General features: G+C 44.0%; 1 protein-coding gene across 2 annotated transcripts in view; it reads right to left on the minus strand.

Annotated features, from left to right (window-relative positions):
- smoc1 (SPARC related modular calcium binding 1) overlaps positions 1-18,702 on the minus strand; it is a 305,052-nt gene that overhangs the window by 278,593 nt on the left and 7,757 nt on the right. For both annotated transcript variants that reach the window (XM_070878895.1, XM_070878894.1), the window contains exon 2: positions 737-908. In XM_070878895.1, the coding sequence (XP_070734996.1) occupies positions 737-908 (172 nt within the window). The remainder of the gene's footprint in view (positions 1-736; positions 909-18,702) is intronic.

The following is an 18,702-nucleotide window of genomic DNA, read 5'->3' on the forward strand; positions in this document are numbered from 1 at the left end:
GACTATGAAACTACTGGATTGTCACAAAAACAAATCTGGTTCACTGATGTCCTTTAGGGAAGGAAATCTGCTGTCCTTACTTGGTCTGGCTCCAGACCCACAGCAAGTTAGTTGACTCGAACTGCCCTCTGAAATGGTCTAGCAACACACTCAGTTGTACCAAACCTCTGAAAAGAACATGGACTGCAGCAGCTCACCACCACCTTCTCAAGGGCAATTAGGGAGCGGCAATAAACGCTGGCCTTGTCAGCAATGCACACATCCCCTGAACGAATTAAAATAATTGGCAAAAGAGCCAGGAGGGCGTTGAGAATAATTTTTTTATGCAGCTATGATCTGGATTGCCTGAAAGGGTGGTTAAAGCAGATTCAATAGTGACTTTCAAAAGGGAATTGGCTATGTATTTGAAAAGGAAAATTTTGCGTGGCTATGGGGAAAGAGCGGGGGAGTGGGACTAATTCGATAGCTCTTTCAAAGATCCGGAACAGGCTCGATGGTCTCCTTCTGTGCTGTGAGATTCTATAATTCTATGGATCAAGGGCGGCGGATCCAATAATCACCCAAAGTAAGAATATCCCTCTCTCATATCCTCGAGGTTCAGAGCATACTTAAAGCCAATCAGGAAACTGCCTTTAGAACCTCACCATGAAATTACTGCCTTATAGCCATTATTTACTTTATAACAAATAGCTATTGGCTAATTCGGTATCTGTGACACTGAGGGGCGATGAGTTACCTTTACATCTGCCTCGGTGTGTGATCTCCAGTGTTGAATCCCTGCACTTGGCTCTCAGATAATCACATCTTGATTCGTACGTCCTGCCATCAGACACGCAGAGGGGCTTCAGCTGAGAGCCAGAACAATGTACATTGCACTCCAGGTCTTGGTCACGATCTCCTATTAGAAACTGATAATAAAAAAATCCTAAACTATATCACAGAGCTGAGACAGACGGTACACAAAATAAGCACACTCATCATTTGACAAGCTAATAATCGACAACGGTGTTGCAATACAGTAGCTGCGAAGGCCAAGTGCATTTTAAAGTAATATCAAAGAATGTTTTTTCACAGATGGCATAACAATTTCCAGAAAGAAGATGCCTGGAGGAGCTCTTGTCAATCATCACTGGCCTGTAATCCGAAACTCTCCAAGCATCTTCACTGGGAAGCAGGGCCGAGTGAGCACTGTTTATTTTGGAGCAGAGTGCAGTGTTGGCCGCCATTGGTGAGACTTACAATGCCGACACATCACATTTTTAATAACTCAGATGGCAATTATTTGACAGGTAAATCAAAAGATAATCAGCTTAACAAAGACAGGAGTGTTGGTACAGCTGCCATCTCACTACGCAATGAGTACGATGGTTTTTAGACAGTGGGCCTACACTAAAACTATGAGGTCATCTGCAGGTTTTTACTTCCATTTTAATATTATAATCTTGGGACTTGCTCCCAGTGCTTTAGAAATAAGTCAGGAGGCAAAACCATAAGAAAGGATCTCGATACCTCGGAATAAAAGTTTCTTCGGAATATGTGGAGCTCATTATATAATTAGATATTTTTTCAAATGGCCAACAGTGAAGAATATCGAGGGTTCAGCCCTCCCCTCTAATAGATTCTTCAGCAAATGGTTGCTAGATTTGTATCAGAGTATACGGAGCCACCTTTTTATAAAACGCAACAACTTTGCTCTCTGCTGCCTAATTGACTTCAGCTGGAGTGACGACTGTGGACAGTACAATTGGTCTCAGGCTAGGAAGGAAAAAAACAACAGCCAGGGTTCTTGTTCCTTATCACTATCAACAACATCAAGGGAGGGTAGAATCAGAATCAGTTGTGGTACCTCTCATTGTCAAACAGCCTGTCAACAGTCTTGAAGAATGGTCACTTTGAGCAGAAAACGTGAGGAAAAAAACCTCTTTAGAGCTTTTTTCCTGTTTTGGTCCCTCTCTCTCTCTGCCGTATGCAGTTTCCTTACTAACAGGACAAGCAGACCACTTTCAACCAGAACTGTCGATGCGGAATGGATTGACCCGCCTCCCCCCCGCTACAATTTTCCAGCCCTTCTATGAGGAGATGTCTAGTCCTCCATTCACTGTTTTCCCAGACATCCCCATGGTGTCTACAATCCTGTCACATGGTCACTGCAGCATGTTAATCTAACCAAGACGTTGGCTGCCCCTTATGCCAGGTTTCTCATTCCTCACACAGAAAAAAAGTATTTCGTAATTGATCATTTTATTACATTATATTTCACATTAAGTAAAGTAATCTGTACAAGTTTGTATTAGAGGGGCAGACACAGACTTTCTGGAAAAATGTTTGGCAAACCATTTTCATTTGTTTACAAACACATGACATGTTGACATAAAATAAACATGGGAGGCATCTTTTTTTATTATTATGTGGGTGTTGCTGGCAAGTCCAGCATTTATTGGCCATCCCGAATTGCCCTCAAGAAGGTGATGGTGAGCCACCTTCTTGAACTACTGCAGTCTATGTGGTGAAGGTACTCCCACAGTGCTGTAGGGTAGGAAGTTCCAGGATTTTGACCCAGCGACGATGAAGGAACGGTGATATACTCTAAGTCAGGATGGTGGTGCACCTGCTGCCCTTGTCCTTCCAGCTGGTAGAGGTCGTGGGTTTGGGAGGTGCTGTCGAAGAAACCTTGTGCATTTTGTCACTGCAGCAAAAGTGATGCAGGTTCTCTCTCAAAACCAAAAGCCTTCTAATAATCTACACAAAGTATTTAAACAGAAACGACCTTAAAGCAGAATGTTTGGTCAGACTAGATATGTAGTGCCATAAATCTTCAAGTGCAATATGAACTCCCTCCCCCTCAAAAGAAATTCCGTAAGTGGGAGGTGCATATTATACACAGATACAAAAATAATTCTCAACATTTAAATTTAATTATACACAGGGGCTGCTCGACTTTAACATGCCATTGCACTTTAAGTCAGATGGTAAAATTCCGCTTTGGCCACATGATACCCACCTTCAAAGGGTTAAGTGTTTTGTAATAGCTGATGTTAACTTATACAGAACATAGTGTGCCATGTGGTATCTTGTGCTCTGCTATAAAATATTACCAAGTGCTAGCTCCTCTGCAACTGCTCAAGTTGCACACTGGAAATTATTGCCCACTATACCATCTCTTCACTGCATGTGAGCTTATGTCAGAACCAATTAACTGGATTAGCTTTATAAAATAATCTTGCTGCTAATTTCAGTTTTCTATTATATATCTCACAATGTAAAATAAACCACCCCTAATTACTTTCCTAAAACCGACTGACTCCTGCCAATAAACCAGAAGCTACCAGAAGATCCCAAATTTTAAAAATAACGTTCGCAATAGATGGAGGTCTGCGTAAATGCCAACTCTTATTTGCTTTTGATGATCAAAATCCATTTATTATTTGTAATATTTGCCATCGTAAGATCTGTAGTTCTGTGGAGACGCTGATTTGAGAATAAACACAGGCAAGAAATACAGAGAAACGAATATTGAAACATTCCCTTTGGATTGGCTCGATAAACATCCTCGTTATTTAAAAATGTCTTACAGTGTTTTCTTTCCTTGTTGGAAATCATTTTATTATAAAGAAATGCAAATAAAATTAAAAACGCGCATCATTTTCCAGGCTCAACTTTATCAACTTTAGTTTTATATGTTTCTCTTTTTTTTTAAATCTCTTTCCTATCATCTAAACAGAACGTAAGCTCAACTTCATCATCTTTTTAAAAATGGCATTTGAAGATCACATGTGCAACTACTTCTGGTTCACTGGCAGCAGTCGCGACCTTTCTAAAACAATTTAAAATGTCTTTCTTGAATTAGCCGGTGACAGAATTTGATCTATTTTCACAAGTTCATATATACCATTCAAACCAGATATTTACAGTAAATATTTGAACTGCCACTAATTGTGCCCCAATAACAATTAACTTATCTATTTCTGAAGTAACAGCAATTGCATTTTTTAAGGTAAGGACAGTAGTTAATTATTTATTAACATTCGAAAAAAGGAAGTGAGTTGCTGTATGGATAATACTAAGGAGTGGCAATTCTTCGGGATTCTCATTATGAAAGGGTGTATACAAAAGATGGCACAGCAAATATTGATCACTAAGTTCACTTGTGTTCCTTTTGTTCCCTCAGCAGTTTCCTTCTTTCCCTGTCCCTCCCCTTCTGAAGGCATCAACTTGCTGTTTATTATCTGGCATGTCGTCCAATCTGCCAGTATTGCTGCAAAAATGGACCAGCTGTATAAGTGGCTGTCAGTAGGCTATTTCACCAGGGTGACATCACAGTCAATCTCGATCCTCTCCTCACCTAATCTTAGCCTGTGTGCTCATCACACAACAATAGAGCAGAGGACACTGGATGGCATGTCCGATTTCCCCCAACCCAAGGGAGCTGAAGCCAATTGTAGAATGGTTATTGCTGCTTTAGCTGAAATCAGCTGGCCTTTGATACTGTGGTCAATCTTGACGAAACTTGGGTGCCCAAGGAAGTTTGTCCACATCATCGAGCTGTTTCATCACAACATGACAGGTGAAGTGCTCTCAGACGGCACAACCACAGCCCCATTTGCCATCTCAAATGGAGTGAAACAAGGTTGTGTACTCGCTCCAGTTCTGTTCAACCTATTCTTTACCTGCGTCTTGAACTATGCCATAAAAGACTTGGAGTTTGGGCTCTACCTGAAATATCGATTAGATGGTTCACTGTTCGACCTCCGCCACCTTCCTGCAAAGACCAAAGTACGGAAACGACTCATCCTAGAGGCACTCTTTGCTGACGACTGCGCCCTTATAGCATACAAGGAGAGTGACCTACAATTTATACTCAGTAAATTTGTTGAGGCAACAGAATTGTTTGGCCTAACCATCAGCCTTAGTAAAACCGAGGTTCTCTTATCAGCCTGCCCCTGGCACCACAGCACCTGCTCCCACAGTCTTCATCAGCAGTATACAACTAAAGTCAGTGGACAGCTTCAAGTACCTTGGCAGCACCATATCAAGTGATGGGTCCTTGGACAAGGAAATTGATGCAAGGATCTGTAAAGCCAGCCAGGCACTTGATCGCTTGCGCACTAAGGTGTTGAGTCATCACCACATCCGACTGTCAACTAAATTGTTGGTGTATAGAGCAGTCGTTCTCTCATCTCTCCTTTATGGATGTGAGACCTGGACACCCTACAAGCGTCACATCAAAAAGTTGGAAGCTTTCCATATGCGCAGTCTCAGATCTATACTCCACATACGCTGGCAAGACCGGGTGTCAAACTTTGAGGTTCTGGAGCAGCACAATCAACTAGCATTGAGGTAGCCTGGAGGAGGAATTCATAGAATGCATACGGGATTGTTTCTTAGTACAGTATGTTACAGAACCTACAAGGGAGCAAGCTATCTTAAATCTGGTCCTGTGTAATGAGACAGGAATAATAAACGGTCTCCTAGTAAAAGATCCTCTCGGAATGAGTGATCACAGTATGGTTGAATTTGTAATACAGATTGAGGGTGAGGAAGTAGTGTCTCAAACGAGCGTACTATGCTGAAACAAAGGGGACTACAGTGGGATAAGGGCAGAGTTGGCTAAAGTAAACTGGAAAGACAGACTAAACGGTGGCACAATTGAGGAACAGTGGAGGACTTTTAAGGAGCTCTTTCATAGTGCTCAACAAAAATATATTCCAGTGAAAAAGGGCGGTAAGAGAAGGAATAACCAGCCGTGGATAACCAAGGAATTAAGGAGAGTATCAAATTAAAAACCAATGCGTATAAGATGGCCAAGGTTAGTGGGAAAATAGAAGATTGGGAAAATTTTAAACAACAGCAAAGAATGACTAAGAAAGCAATAAAGAAAGGAAAGATAGATTACGAAGGTAAACTTGCACAAAACATAAAAATGGATAGTAAAAGCTTTTACAGATATATAAAACGGAAAAGAGTGACGAAAGTAAATGTTGGTCCCTTAGAAGATGAGAAGGGGGATTTAATAATGGGAAATGTGGAAATGGCTGAGACCTTAAACAATTATTTTACTTCGGTCTTCACAGTGGAAGACACAAAAACCATGCCAAAAATTGCTGGTCACAGGAATGTGGGAAGGGAGGACCTTGAGACAATCACTATCACTAGGGGGGTAGTGCTGGACAGGCTAATGGGACTCAAGGTAGACAAGTCCCCTGGTTCTGATGAAATGCATCCCAGGGTATTAAAAGAGATGGCGGAAGTTATAGCAGATGTATTCGTTATAATCTACCAAAATTCTCTGGACTCTGGGGAGGTACCAACGGATTGGAAAGCAGCTAATGTAACGCCTCTGTTTAAAAAAGGGGGCAGACAAAAGGCAGTTTAACATCTGTAGTGGGGAAAATGCTTGAAACTATCATTAAGGAAGAAATAGCGGGACATCTAGATAGGAATAGTGCAATCAAGCAGACGCAGCATGGATTCATGAAGGGGAAATCATGTTTAACTAATTTACTGGGATTCTTTGAGGATATAACGAGCATGGTGGATAGAGGTGTACCGATGGATGTGATTTTCAAAAGGCATTCGATAAGGTGCCACACAAAAGGTTACTGCAGAAGATAAAGTTACGCGGAGTCAGAGGAAATGTATTAGCATGGATAGAGAATTGGCTGGCTAACAGAAAGCAGAGAGTCGGGATAAATAGGTCCTTTTCGGGTTGGAAATCGGTGGTTAGTGGTGTGTTTCAGGGATCGGTGCTGGGACCACAACTGTTTACAATATACATAGATGACCTGGAAGAGGGGACAGGGTGTAGTGTAACAAAATTTGCAGATGACACAAAGATTAGTGGGAAAGCGGGTTGTGTAGAGGACACAGAAAGGCTGCAAAGAGATTTAGATAGGTTAAGCGAATGGGCTAAGGTTTGGCTAATGGAATACTATGTCGGAAAGTGTGAGGTCATCCACCTTGGGAAAAAAACAGTAAAAGGGAATATTATTTGAATGGGGAGAAATTACAACATGCTGCGGTGCAGAGGGACCTGGAGGTCCTTGTGCATGAATCCCAAAAAGTTAGTTTGCAGGTGCAGCAGGTAATCAGGAAGGCGAATGGAATGTTGGCTTTCATTGCGAGAGGGATGGAGTACAAAAGCAAGGAGGTTTTGCTGCAACTGTATAAGGTATTGGTGAGGCCGCATCTGGAGTATTGCGTGCAGTTTTGGTCACCTTACTTAAGGAAGGATATACTAGCTTTGGAGGGGGTACAGAGACGATTCACTAGGCTGATTCCGGAGATGAGGGGGTTACCTTATGATGATAGATTGAGTAGACTGGGTCTTTACTCGTTGGAGTTCAGGAGGATGAGGGGTGATCTTATAGAAACTTTTAAAATAATGAAAGGGATAGACAAGATAGAGGCAGAGAGGTTGTTTCCACTGGTCGGGGAGACTAGAACTAGGGGGCACAGCCTCAAAATACGGGGGAGCCAATTTGAAACCGAGTTGAGAAGGAATTTCTTCTCCCAGAGGGTTGTGGGGAGCGGGCGGGTAAGTGGAGCTGAGTCCACGGCCCGATCAGCCATGATCTTGTTGAATGGCGGAGCAGGCTCAAGGGGCTAGATGGCCTACTCCTGTTCCTAATTCTTATGTTCTTATGATGATCATGCGAGCCCAGTTTCGGTGGACTGGACATGTCATCCGCATGGATGAGTCAAGGATCCCTCGTCAGCTTCTTCACGGCGAGCTCTGTGAAGGCAGAAGACACCAGGGGCGCCCCCGCAAGCGCTACAAAGATTGCATCAAGGTTAACCTCCAGTACTGTGGCATCCGACCAAAGGACCTCGAGAGTACAGCAGCTAATAAAATCCAGTAGCGAACACTCACGAGGACTGCCTGCCAGACCTTCGAAGATAGCCGATGTCAACGCCTGCGGGACACTAGAGATAGACGACATCAGGTGGCAGTACTGTCAGCATCAGGCACATCGAACTTCCCTTGTCCGACGTGTGCATCCAGAATTGGCCTATACAGCCACTTGAAGACACATGCCATTGATGATTAGCACATCAACGTCTTTGTTGGATACGACAGACTACCAATATGAATATATATATGGGCTAACTATACACAAATAAGGATCAAACCCATGATCTTTCTGAAGGCATCAGGAAGGCAGTTTTTAATTGTAAGTGTTGGTTGATGGACTTTGGTCCCGTATTAAGAATGTGGACAGTGGATCTGCAGCTCTCTAGGGTTGGGGAGTGAGGGGGGGGAGGTTTGACTGTGCAGACATGTGGTCCTTTGTGTGCAGCAGCCTTGTAACTCTCTAGATGAGGGGGCTACTATCTCTTTCTGCCTGCAAGAGATTTTGTCAGGATAAAACAAACCGCAAGACATTAGGTAAACGGTCCTCTATTACGTGGGAGAGTCCCGAAAGGAGAAACAACGTTGTCTGATATTTTTATAGAAATTGTTGGAACCTTTTTCTTTAAAGCTCTGCAATTGACTCAATAGGTAAATGCAATGCGGGGTGAGCTATTAAGCAATACAGACCAGGAAGGTTCCAGGTTCAATCCTGGGTTGGGGTGGAGTCACAGTCACAGCAACAGTGGACCTGGGCGAGAGAAAAATGATGTTCCTACTCCTGATGACTATCTCAAAGGAAAGACTTGCATTTATATAGTGCCTTTCATGACCACCGGACATCTCAAAGCACTTTGCAGCCAATTAAGTACGTTTGGAGTGCAGTCACTGTTGTAATGTGGGAAACGCAGCAGCCAATTTGTGCACAGCAAGCTCCCACAAACAGCAATGTGATAATGACCAGATAATGTGATTTTGTTATGTCGGCTCCCTTGTTGGCAAGTGCCCTAGTGTAGACATTGGGTGAGGGCAGGACCGCTTTGATCCTCCACCACCTCCAACGTTCACACCCCCCTCCCCCTCCAAACAACTGAAGAGGCTACCAAGTAAAGTGCCTGAGCCAGTACAAGAAGAATGGTCACTTAGGCAAGGTACCAGCAGGCTCTCACACTCAACAAGAGCCTTGAGGAGAGAAGAAAATGAGGAAGTATCATTTTTTTCAAAGAATTTGAAAAGTAGACGATGTCTGCGAGTTCAGGACTACACCTCACCCTGGTGGCTATCGGTCCCTGCTTCTTCAGGAGTGGTGTGACAAGGTATAATTGAAGGGGTTGCATTTCTGAGACTTCATGATCATGCTGTGCAAAGGGTTCTTCCAACTAATGGAATATAACTGCCAAAAGCGCTGGAAGTCTGCCTAAAGCAGTGTTTTTGACTTTAGGTCAGATAACATATATAAAGGGGCTTTGTACCTATTAAAAATAATAAAGAAAGACTATTAAAAGGAGTTTTGCCATCAGTGCCTCTTTGGGGAAAAACAGCAATAAAAATGCTTTGAGTACTTTTTTTGTCTGTTGGCTTTGAAAAATATTTTGTTTTTATCGTTGGCAGGGATAGGGCTGCCTCGAATATACTGGGGGTATATACTGGTTACCCCGCTGGAATGCCACTTTTACACACACCCAATATTACTGTCCATTGATATCAATCGGGCGAGATGTATAACCAGCGATGCATCCAATCCCGTCAGTTTGCCGATGGCCAGGGTAGATTACAATTGCCCCCAGTGAACCTGACTCTGTGCAGCAGCTCAGCTGGATATGGATTACTGTCCCGGGATTCTTCCACTATCCTCTCATTTGAAAGTACGGGCATTAATTCAACTGCTGTGCATGCAGTTCCTGCCACTTATTACATCCATAATGTCATCGGGATTCAGGTCAAATGAAAACTTTTCAGAAAGAAAAAATGTTAAAGATACTCTTTTCTAAATCCTCCTAACGAGGAGACTCCCCCCTCCCTTGAAAATGATATACAATCAACTGCCAAGTCAATCATTTTGTCAAGCTCCCTCCGATGTGTATTAAAACTGCAACCCCCCCCCCCCCCCCACCCCTTGCCTCTCCTGTCTCTGGTGCTTCAGTAGGATCTGAAAAAGCCTGATCCGTTGAAAAGCTTTCCTTCCACTGTGTCGTCCTGGGTTGCCGCGGTCGGGGTCAGTCCCACTAGCGTGCAGGTTTTGTCAGCTCACCCGAGCTCCCTGCCAACTGCAGTGCCAGGGCTCAGCCCTCCCTGTGTCCCGAGACTGACCCCGAATATCTTCCCGTCGGATGGCGCTGGGAACAGAATGTCTCAGCAGGATCGCTTACTTTATGTCAGGGCGGGAAAAGGCGGGGCAATCCAACTGAAATACAGAACCATTTCAGTACAATGCATTAACAGTTCAAGAAAGGGTTTTCCACTGAAAGCAAAAACTGTGGTGCAGAACCTGTTTCTCAAACTGTTAAGAGCGACCAGCGGTTTTGCTCTGTTACACTGTATTAATAGCTAAAGAAGCACAGAGAGCAACTTGGGTCATTTTCCCAGTATATTATATATCCTCTAATCCCTTCAAACAAACAAAGATGACTGAACTGAATATATAGTCTTGCAGAAGTAAATAGGCTTGATGTGAAGTAAATATTAAGTGTGTGAGCATACAGAAGCACTAGTCGTAGAACACTAGAACCACAAAAACCCTTTGCCTGCATTGCACAACAAAATCGGGTCCCGATTCTGCTCAGGCAACATAGGTTCCTTCTTCCAGGAGGCGTTGCAATTTGCGCAGGCCGAGACCGCAAAGGATATAAAAATGCACTTGTCGATCCATGAATATGTAACCTATAGAATAATAAATAATCAAGACAGGGGTAGATCTTGACATTGTACGATAGTGTGAGATGGATGATAGCGAGATGGTAGCCCATTTTATACTTTTCCCAATTTTCAGTTCCATTGACTTCAATGGGCTGCCGATTCTCTATCATCCATTTTACACTATTGATAAAGTCAAAATTACCCCACACCAACAATTCTTTCCAGCAGTTCTCATGATATAAGCCAATAACAAATTAGCAGATTTACTGACTTAAGCTATCTGTTCTTTAGTCATTCGTACAAGGTGTTCAGTAGATAAAAAGAAAACAAACTAGGCCTTTTCATATCCTCAGGACATCCTAAAGCACTTCACAGCCAATTAAGGACTTTTGAAGTGTAGTCATTGTTGTAATGTAGGGAAACACAGCAGTCAATGTGCACACAGCAAGGTCCCACAAACAACAATAAAATATATGGCCTGTTTTAGTAATGTTGGTTGAGGAATAAAGGGGAATAAACATTGGCCAGGACACCAGGAGAACTCCCCTGCTCGTTTTCAAATAGTGCCATGGGATAGTTTAACATCCATCTGAGAGGGCAGATGGAGCCTCGGTTTAATGTCTCATCCAAACGACAGCACCTCCAATAGTGCAGCACTCCCTCAGTATTGCATTGAAGTGTCAGCCTAGATTATGTGCTCAAGTCCCTGAAGTGGGGCTTGAACCCACAACTCAGAGGCATTGGGCACTATTCTGCAACACACAGTGTAATAAAACTAAGTATTATTGCAACTGGTCAAATCATGTTGGTACAATCTCACTTCAATTCAGGTTACACAATTCAATCATCCCATTTACCATCAAGCCATCAACAAAAACACAGCTTAATATAGGTAGAATAAACCATTCGGGTAGCTCCGCTCGCATGGATAAAAGAGCAACGTAGGATTAAAGTAATTGGTAGAAGGTTTAGAGGGGATTTGAGGAGACATTTCTTCACGCAGAGGGTTGTGGGGGTGTGGAACTTACTGCCTGAAAGGGTGGTAGAGGCAGAAACCCTCACCACATTTAAAAAGTACTTGGATGTGCACTTGAAGTGCCGTAACCTGCAAGATTACGGACCTGGAGCTGGAAAGTGGGATTAGGCTGGATAGCCTCTTGTTGGCCAGCATGGATACAATGGGCCAAAATGGCCTCCTGGCTTTCTGTAAACTTCTATGATTCTATGATTAAGTGTATTTTCAGTTTCAGTCTCAAGATTAACCATAACCATAATCTTGCACCATAGTCTCAAGATTAAACATAATGTGCCACTACCTTGTTGCAAACTTCAGGCTATGTGTCAACGCTCTAGACCTCTCCATGCTGGCCTCACGCTCCATAAACTCCAACTTGTCCAAAACTCCACCACCCGTATCCTGTCCTGTACTAATACCCGCTCATCCATTAATCTACCGTCTTCCTGTCCTCCAACGCATTCAATTCGAAACCTGGGTCCTTGCTATAAGTCCATCCATTGTTTTGCTCCACCCTATCTCTTCCAGCCCTACACCCCCTTCCAAATACTCTGTTGCTCTGACTCCAGCTCTCTGTGCATCTACTTAAGTCAACCCACCAGTAGTAGCAGGGCCTTCAACCACCTAGGTCCTACTACTTGGAATTTCCTCCCTAAACCTCCTTTCCTTGGCACCTCTCTCTCCATCTTTAAGAACTTCCTCAAAAACCATCTCTTTGAATTAGCTTTGGGTCATTCCTCCTAATCTCTTTTCCTGGCTGAGCATTTCAACTCATTGTGCCCATATGCAAAGCACCTTGGCATCTTTCTTTTTAACATTAAAGGCACTATATAAATAAGTTGGTCTTGTTATTGTTAGAGCATATTACTATAAACTGGAGTTGACCCTTAATGTATACAGGAGGAGCACTGCAGAGACAATGTGGTATAGGTGAAAGGGTCACATGTCCAACACTGACAGTATGAAGGTCTGCAGTACCTGTATCATGTAACTGGTTCTATGGTTTTATTAAGTGAACTGACAGGAGGTGATTTATTCAGTGTATTTAAAATGTGTTCATTACAAAATATAACTCACTATTTCCAGCAGCCTGGTTTCACTTCCATTCCCGCGCACCCACCTGCCTTAAACTATGGAAACTAAACAGAGGATAGACAGGACTTTAGTGCAAGATAAAGCACACATATATGTGGCAGACTCGTGAATAAAGAGCTCACACCTATGACTTGATGAATAATGGCCCTGGCTCTCATAGTGTGACTGTGTGGGGTACGGGTGGTGGGTGGGAAGTGATGTACAACAGGAAGTGAGGGAAGTGACAAAACTTACATATAATATTTTAGCAATACGGAACAGCTGAGTTGAGGACCTAGTGAATTGGTGTTCTCCAATACAGTATAGATATTAGCAATGAACACCTTTGTATGAAATTCCTCTGCTATATTAACCAAAGCCTTAACACCATTTAAATAAACAGGTTAACACATTTGTTCAAAGAGCAGGCAAAGGAATTCCAAAGCCATGCAAAAAAATCATTTGTTATTAATATAGCACTGCACAATTTCAACCGATGTGCTTGAACCAAGTAGTAGAGAAGATAGATTTATCAAGATGAAGCAGTGGTGATTAGGTGACACCAAGCCTGGGTTTTAAAAGCAGAATTCCTCGGGTTTTGCTACAATAACCTTTGCTTCATAGTGAGTCTACACAGAGCGAAGTATGGATTCAGCTTTCATGTTTTACAGCATGAAATTCAGCTTCTGGTTACTATTTGAGGCTAATGAAAAGGAGGAGATTCAAAGACGCAAGGAAAGAATGTAAAGAAAAATGTTAATGGAATCAAGGAAATGCAAAGCAAATCCGCATGGGAAGATATATAAAAAAATAGGGAAGAGATTTCAGGCTAAAACTCCCATACTTCCAGTAACAATACTTAAAGGACACATCCATATTCTTCCCATAGTCTTCTTAGCAGACTGATGCTTGATGCGTTTGTATGGCATTCCTATGTTTGCTATTTTAACAAGTGTGTTCATCTGTGCGTATCACCAACAATAATTTCCAGGCTACAGGATTCGATAAAGAAGAAAGCCTTTGTATAACCATGAGAAAAGTTGATGCACAACAGGTGCAGTATTCAAGACCTCATATCAAAGAATTAGACTGGGAGTATTGGCCCAGTAATTCTGTGGTCCTACGGTTATAAACTGTGCGCTGTTTGGTCAGAATGTGGGGCAGAGCCTGGTTACATCAATTCCCCACTCCTTTTTCTGCCCATCGCAAAATCTTGTAGATTTAGAGGCAGACTCATAATATTCCTGCCCACAAATGGGCAAGTGCCATGCAATGAGTTCTCTATTTACTCTCTTAGCACCACTGGGCATTTTTTGCACCCAGTGCTGCTAAGAGCCCAGAAGGGCTGAATTAAACTTTTCTGGAAATGCCCGTTTCTGAAAGCAATCCATCAAACAGGCCTCCAGAGAAGCAGCGCCATCTTTGAATTCTTTATCATCTTCGGCTAGCAACACCAGTCCACCTGCGCAATGGGTAAGACCCCACTGCCAAATCCCTTCCCTCAGCTGAGGTGGGCACCCCAGTTGTCCCATCCCTAGTGTGGGTGCCCACCAATAAAATGCAAAAGCTCCTCACCTCAAGATTTGGAGCATTCTAGATCCACTCCTAAAAGATGTGCAGAGTTATTTCAGGCTACTAGCTCTATCTAATAATACAGGGCTCAATTTTCCCCAATGCCGTTTTGAGGCGTATTTCAAGAGTTACACCCATTTTTTTTGGCCCTGACGACTCCAAAAAAAAACTTGCCAGTTTCCCCGTTCTAATTTTTGAAATTGGCGCCGCGCAGCCTGTCCTTTAGCTTCAGGGGGGTGGAGCCTAATGTCTGCGCCCAAAAAAACGATGCACCCCCTTCTGTGCATGTGCGGGGGAAAAAATGGCGTTTTTGACGTGACTGCTATGGGGGCGCATGCCCAGTTCACCTCCCGGTCTGCATTCGGCCATTTTTAAAGAGCCAGTTGTGTGTGAGAACTTTAATTCTCAGTGGAAAAATCGGAGCTACAATATGCAATGCGGCTCAAGGACCAAGAATTTCTCACAAGAGGAAGTGAAAGCACGAGTTACTGTAATTGAGGCCAGATGGTGCGAGTCACATAAAAGTTTCACCAAAAGAAATGAAGAAACGCTGGAACCAACTTGCAGGAGATTACTGTGCAATGGTGACCACCCTGAGGTCTGGAGGCCAGTGTAAAAAGAAGTGACAGGACCTTAGTCAAGTAGTTAGTGTAAGTAATATTTTCATTTATTCACTGGAATTGCAATTTTAAATGTGACTAACTGTATGTCCCACCCAGCAGAAAGACACCCTCTCTTAAAAAGTTATACAGGCAATTCTCAATTATCCGGGTCCCTCGGGGATCGGGCTATTCCGGGTAAACGATTTTGCCGCTAGGGCGAGTGCACGTAATGGCGGGAATGTCTGGGTCCCAAATTTGACGTGGAGAGAAAGGTAAAAACGCAGGCAAGGACACGGTGAACCTTGTTGTGTTGGAAGCGGATATTTTTAAACTCTCTGGAGTGCGAACATTCAATAAATAATTCATTGCACTCAGGGCTGCAGTTACTCACTGATGTCAGCGCTTTCGTACAAACAGCGGACAGTGCAGAAAGTGGTCAGCGCAGGACTGTGTGTGGGGTGGGTTTAATGGTCGTGTGTAAGAGCGCGTTTAAGACCAAAAATGAGTAGTTTGGACAGGAGCTTTGCATTGCTTTCTGTTGCAGTTGGGATCAGCTTGTTTTCCGGTGCTGAGATTAGAAAAACAGCGAAATGTCCATCTTGGTGCAGCTGTACACGGGACACTATCACAGTTTTTAAAAGTGCTGTTGCAGCGGGTTCTCCGTTAGATCCGTGTACGGATAATCGAGAGTTGCCTGTATTTTCATCTTTGCAGAGGAAGGTGGCACACGACAAAAGAGAGAGAAGTCGAACAGGAGGAGGCCCGGCAAATCTGCACCCACTGACACCCTTGGAAGAGAGGGTCGCTGCTTTGATGGGTCCTGCCTGGAGAAAAGCAATCACCACTCGAGGGAGAGGGTAAGTCCTGCAAATTCCACAGTCTGGCTTTGCTAAAAGTCAAGTACTGCGCAGGGTAGCCATTCTTCGGTTCATGGGGATGTCTCCACCAGCTACGCTTCGGTTGATGCAATGTGCTATCATTCATCGCGGTCCTTCAAATGAGCCTGCTGCCTGGGCTGTGTGAGCCTACTCATGTCACCCACCCTGCCCCCTCCTCTGCTGCTAACCATTTGTCTGTTCTGTTATATTTTACAGAACTTGAGGCCAACCCTGACGAGGCTGAAGCCGATGCAGAAGAGGATTCAGACACAGACGCGCCTGAAGAGGAGAACCTCTTCCAATCCCACCTTCCAGACCAAGAGCATGGGGGAGAGGGGGAGGGGATGGATGAAGCTCCCACTGTTGTACTCACTCTGGAGGAGGTGCAAGTGCCGCCCATTGAGGTGCCAGCCCCTTTCCTGAGTGGTACGAGTGTTGTTGGGACATTCCATTGTTTCGCACAGTCCGAGGCTGTGGGTTCTAGTTGTAAAGTCCTGTCCCCTCAGTACAGATTCACACGAGGCATGTAATGAAGTCAAGGTCACTCTGGACCTACACCTTTATTTCACAGCTCTGGAATGCTGCACTTGCCTGAGACCTGTCCTGATATACCTGTCTCTTGCAAGTGCACCCCTGGTGGTAAGGTATGCTGGTGGTTACAGGTCATATCTTATTACAGTCATGTATAGCATGTTAGGATACAGTTATATATAATAATGTAAGATACATGACACCAGAGGGGTGCAGCAACGCACACCCAGGGCCCCACCGTCTGAGGCTGCGGGTCCCAGTGGGATGCAGCGAGGCACACCCAGGGTGAGGAGGGGAAGGAGAGCTCGACAGCGCTTTCCTGAGGTGCAGGATCTAACCGATGTGGTTCAAATGATTGCAATGAGTGCAGAGAGCATTGACCTTACGCGATCTCTCCTGGACACCATCAGTGAGGTGGGTGATGAGGTATCGGGACTTTTGGAAGAAGTAACAACACTCTCACGAGAAATGGGAACACTGTCCGGGCACATGAGAGAGAGAATGTTGCAGGTAGCTGATACACTGTCGGTGAACATGAGGGAGGGAATGTTGCAGGTAGTTGAGACACCATGATGGAGGAAATGTCGGAGTTAGCTGCTGCAATAAGGGAACACACCCAGACCCCGCAGCCATTGATGGAATCAACTGCCACTTCCACTCCAATCTCCAGACCATCCTCTGAAGAGCCCCAAGCCGGGCCTTCCAAATTACCGTCTGCCCACAGTCCCCATCAAAAAGTGTGCATTACCCGAGATGCTTGAAAGAATAAACTTGGTATCAACCCAAGAAATGCTGCGCCACCTGTGGGCAGCGGTGAAGTCACCAAAACCAAGGGCAGTGGGCAGTCTTAGAATAAAGTGGAGGAGAGATGGGTGCAGCCTTTCTTTGCTGTTGTTGTTGGTATTATTGATGTTACTGTTGTAATTGTTCTTAAATTAAAAGTTTTTTGTAAGTGATGTAAATTTACAAGTTTAAATGTCTGTAAGTGACCTTAAAGTTTTTAAGTGATCTTAACTGAAAACTTTAAAGTTTGATACAAGAATATTTTTATTAAACTTAAGTTAAGTACAAACAAGTGTTAAACTTTTGAATAAAATGTATTTTAAATTATAACTGAATCATTTCCATTATTTGTTCCATTATTAACACAACTTTTTGAACTAAAGAAGAATCATTTCCATTATTTGTTCCATTACTACAACACAACATTACGGAATAGGTCCAAACAGTAAACATGGTCCATTTGGAATAGTTGCCGCTGAGCCTTCAGGCAGATAAGCGTTCATGGATGAACTGCTGGCGCAAGGCTTGAGCAATCGTTAAAGGGGCGGGTTCAGGTAGTTGCATGGCTTCCTCCTCCTCCTCCTCCTCGTCATCTGCATGTTCCTCCTCATCATCAGCCACTCTCACCTCTGGTGGGTCTTCTACTACCAGCTGCTGCTGCCTCATGATGGCTAAGTTATGCAGCATGCAGCACACAACAGTGAACTGACCAACAATCTCAGGGGAATATTGCAAGTAGCCTCTGGAATGGTCCAGGCATCGGAAACGTTGCTTCAAGATGCCAATGGTCCTCTCTATTATGCTACGCATCACAATGTGCGACATGTTGTATTCTCGGTCAGCTTCCGTCTGGGTTATGCCTAGGGGCATCATTAGCCAGGTGGCAAGGCCGTGCCCTTTGTCTCCGAGCAGCCAGCTCTGTCCTTCTGGCTGCTGCTGAAACATGGCAGATATAGCACTCTCGCGTAGGATGAATGCATCATGGGTGCTCCCAGGGTATCTCGTATCAACTGCCATGATGCGATGCATGTCGTCACAGATGAGATGCACGTTCATGGAGTGGAAGCCTTTTCTGCTCCTGTACATTTCGGATTCCTCCAAAGGTGCTCACAAGGCGATGTGGGTACAATCAATGCAGCCCTGTACCTTTAGGAAGCCAGCAATCCTAGTGAAACCCACAGCCCTGTCACACATTGCCTGGGCGGTCATAGGGAACTTTATGTAGTCATTCCTCCGGGCATATAGTGCAGCAGTCACCTGCCGAATGCAGATATATGTTGCATGTTGAGAAATGGTGCACACATCCCCAGTTGTGGCCTGAAATAATCCAGATGCATAAAATGAAAGAGCAGATGTAACCTTTACTTCAACTGACAAAGCAGTGCTTCTGATGCTTCTAAGGTGCAGGTCTACTTTTACTAACTCACAGGTCTCGGTGACAACATCTTTGCAGAAACGCAGCCTTCTCACACAGTCTGCATTACTCGGGTGCAGGTATGAATGCCTGTCTTGATGTACCCGATGTGGGTAAAGCCTCCTGCC

This window comes from Pristiophorus japonicus, chromosome 4, assembly GCF_044704955.1.
Source record: "Pristiophorus japonicus isolate sPriJap1 chromosome 4, sPriJap1.hap1, whole genome shotgun sequence".
Classification (NCBI taxonomy): Eukaryota; Metazoa; Chordata; class Chondrichthyes; family Pristiophoridae; genus Pristiophorus; species Pristiophorus japonicus.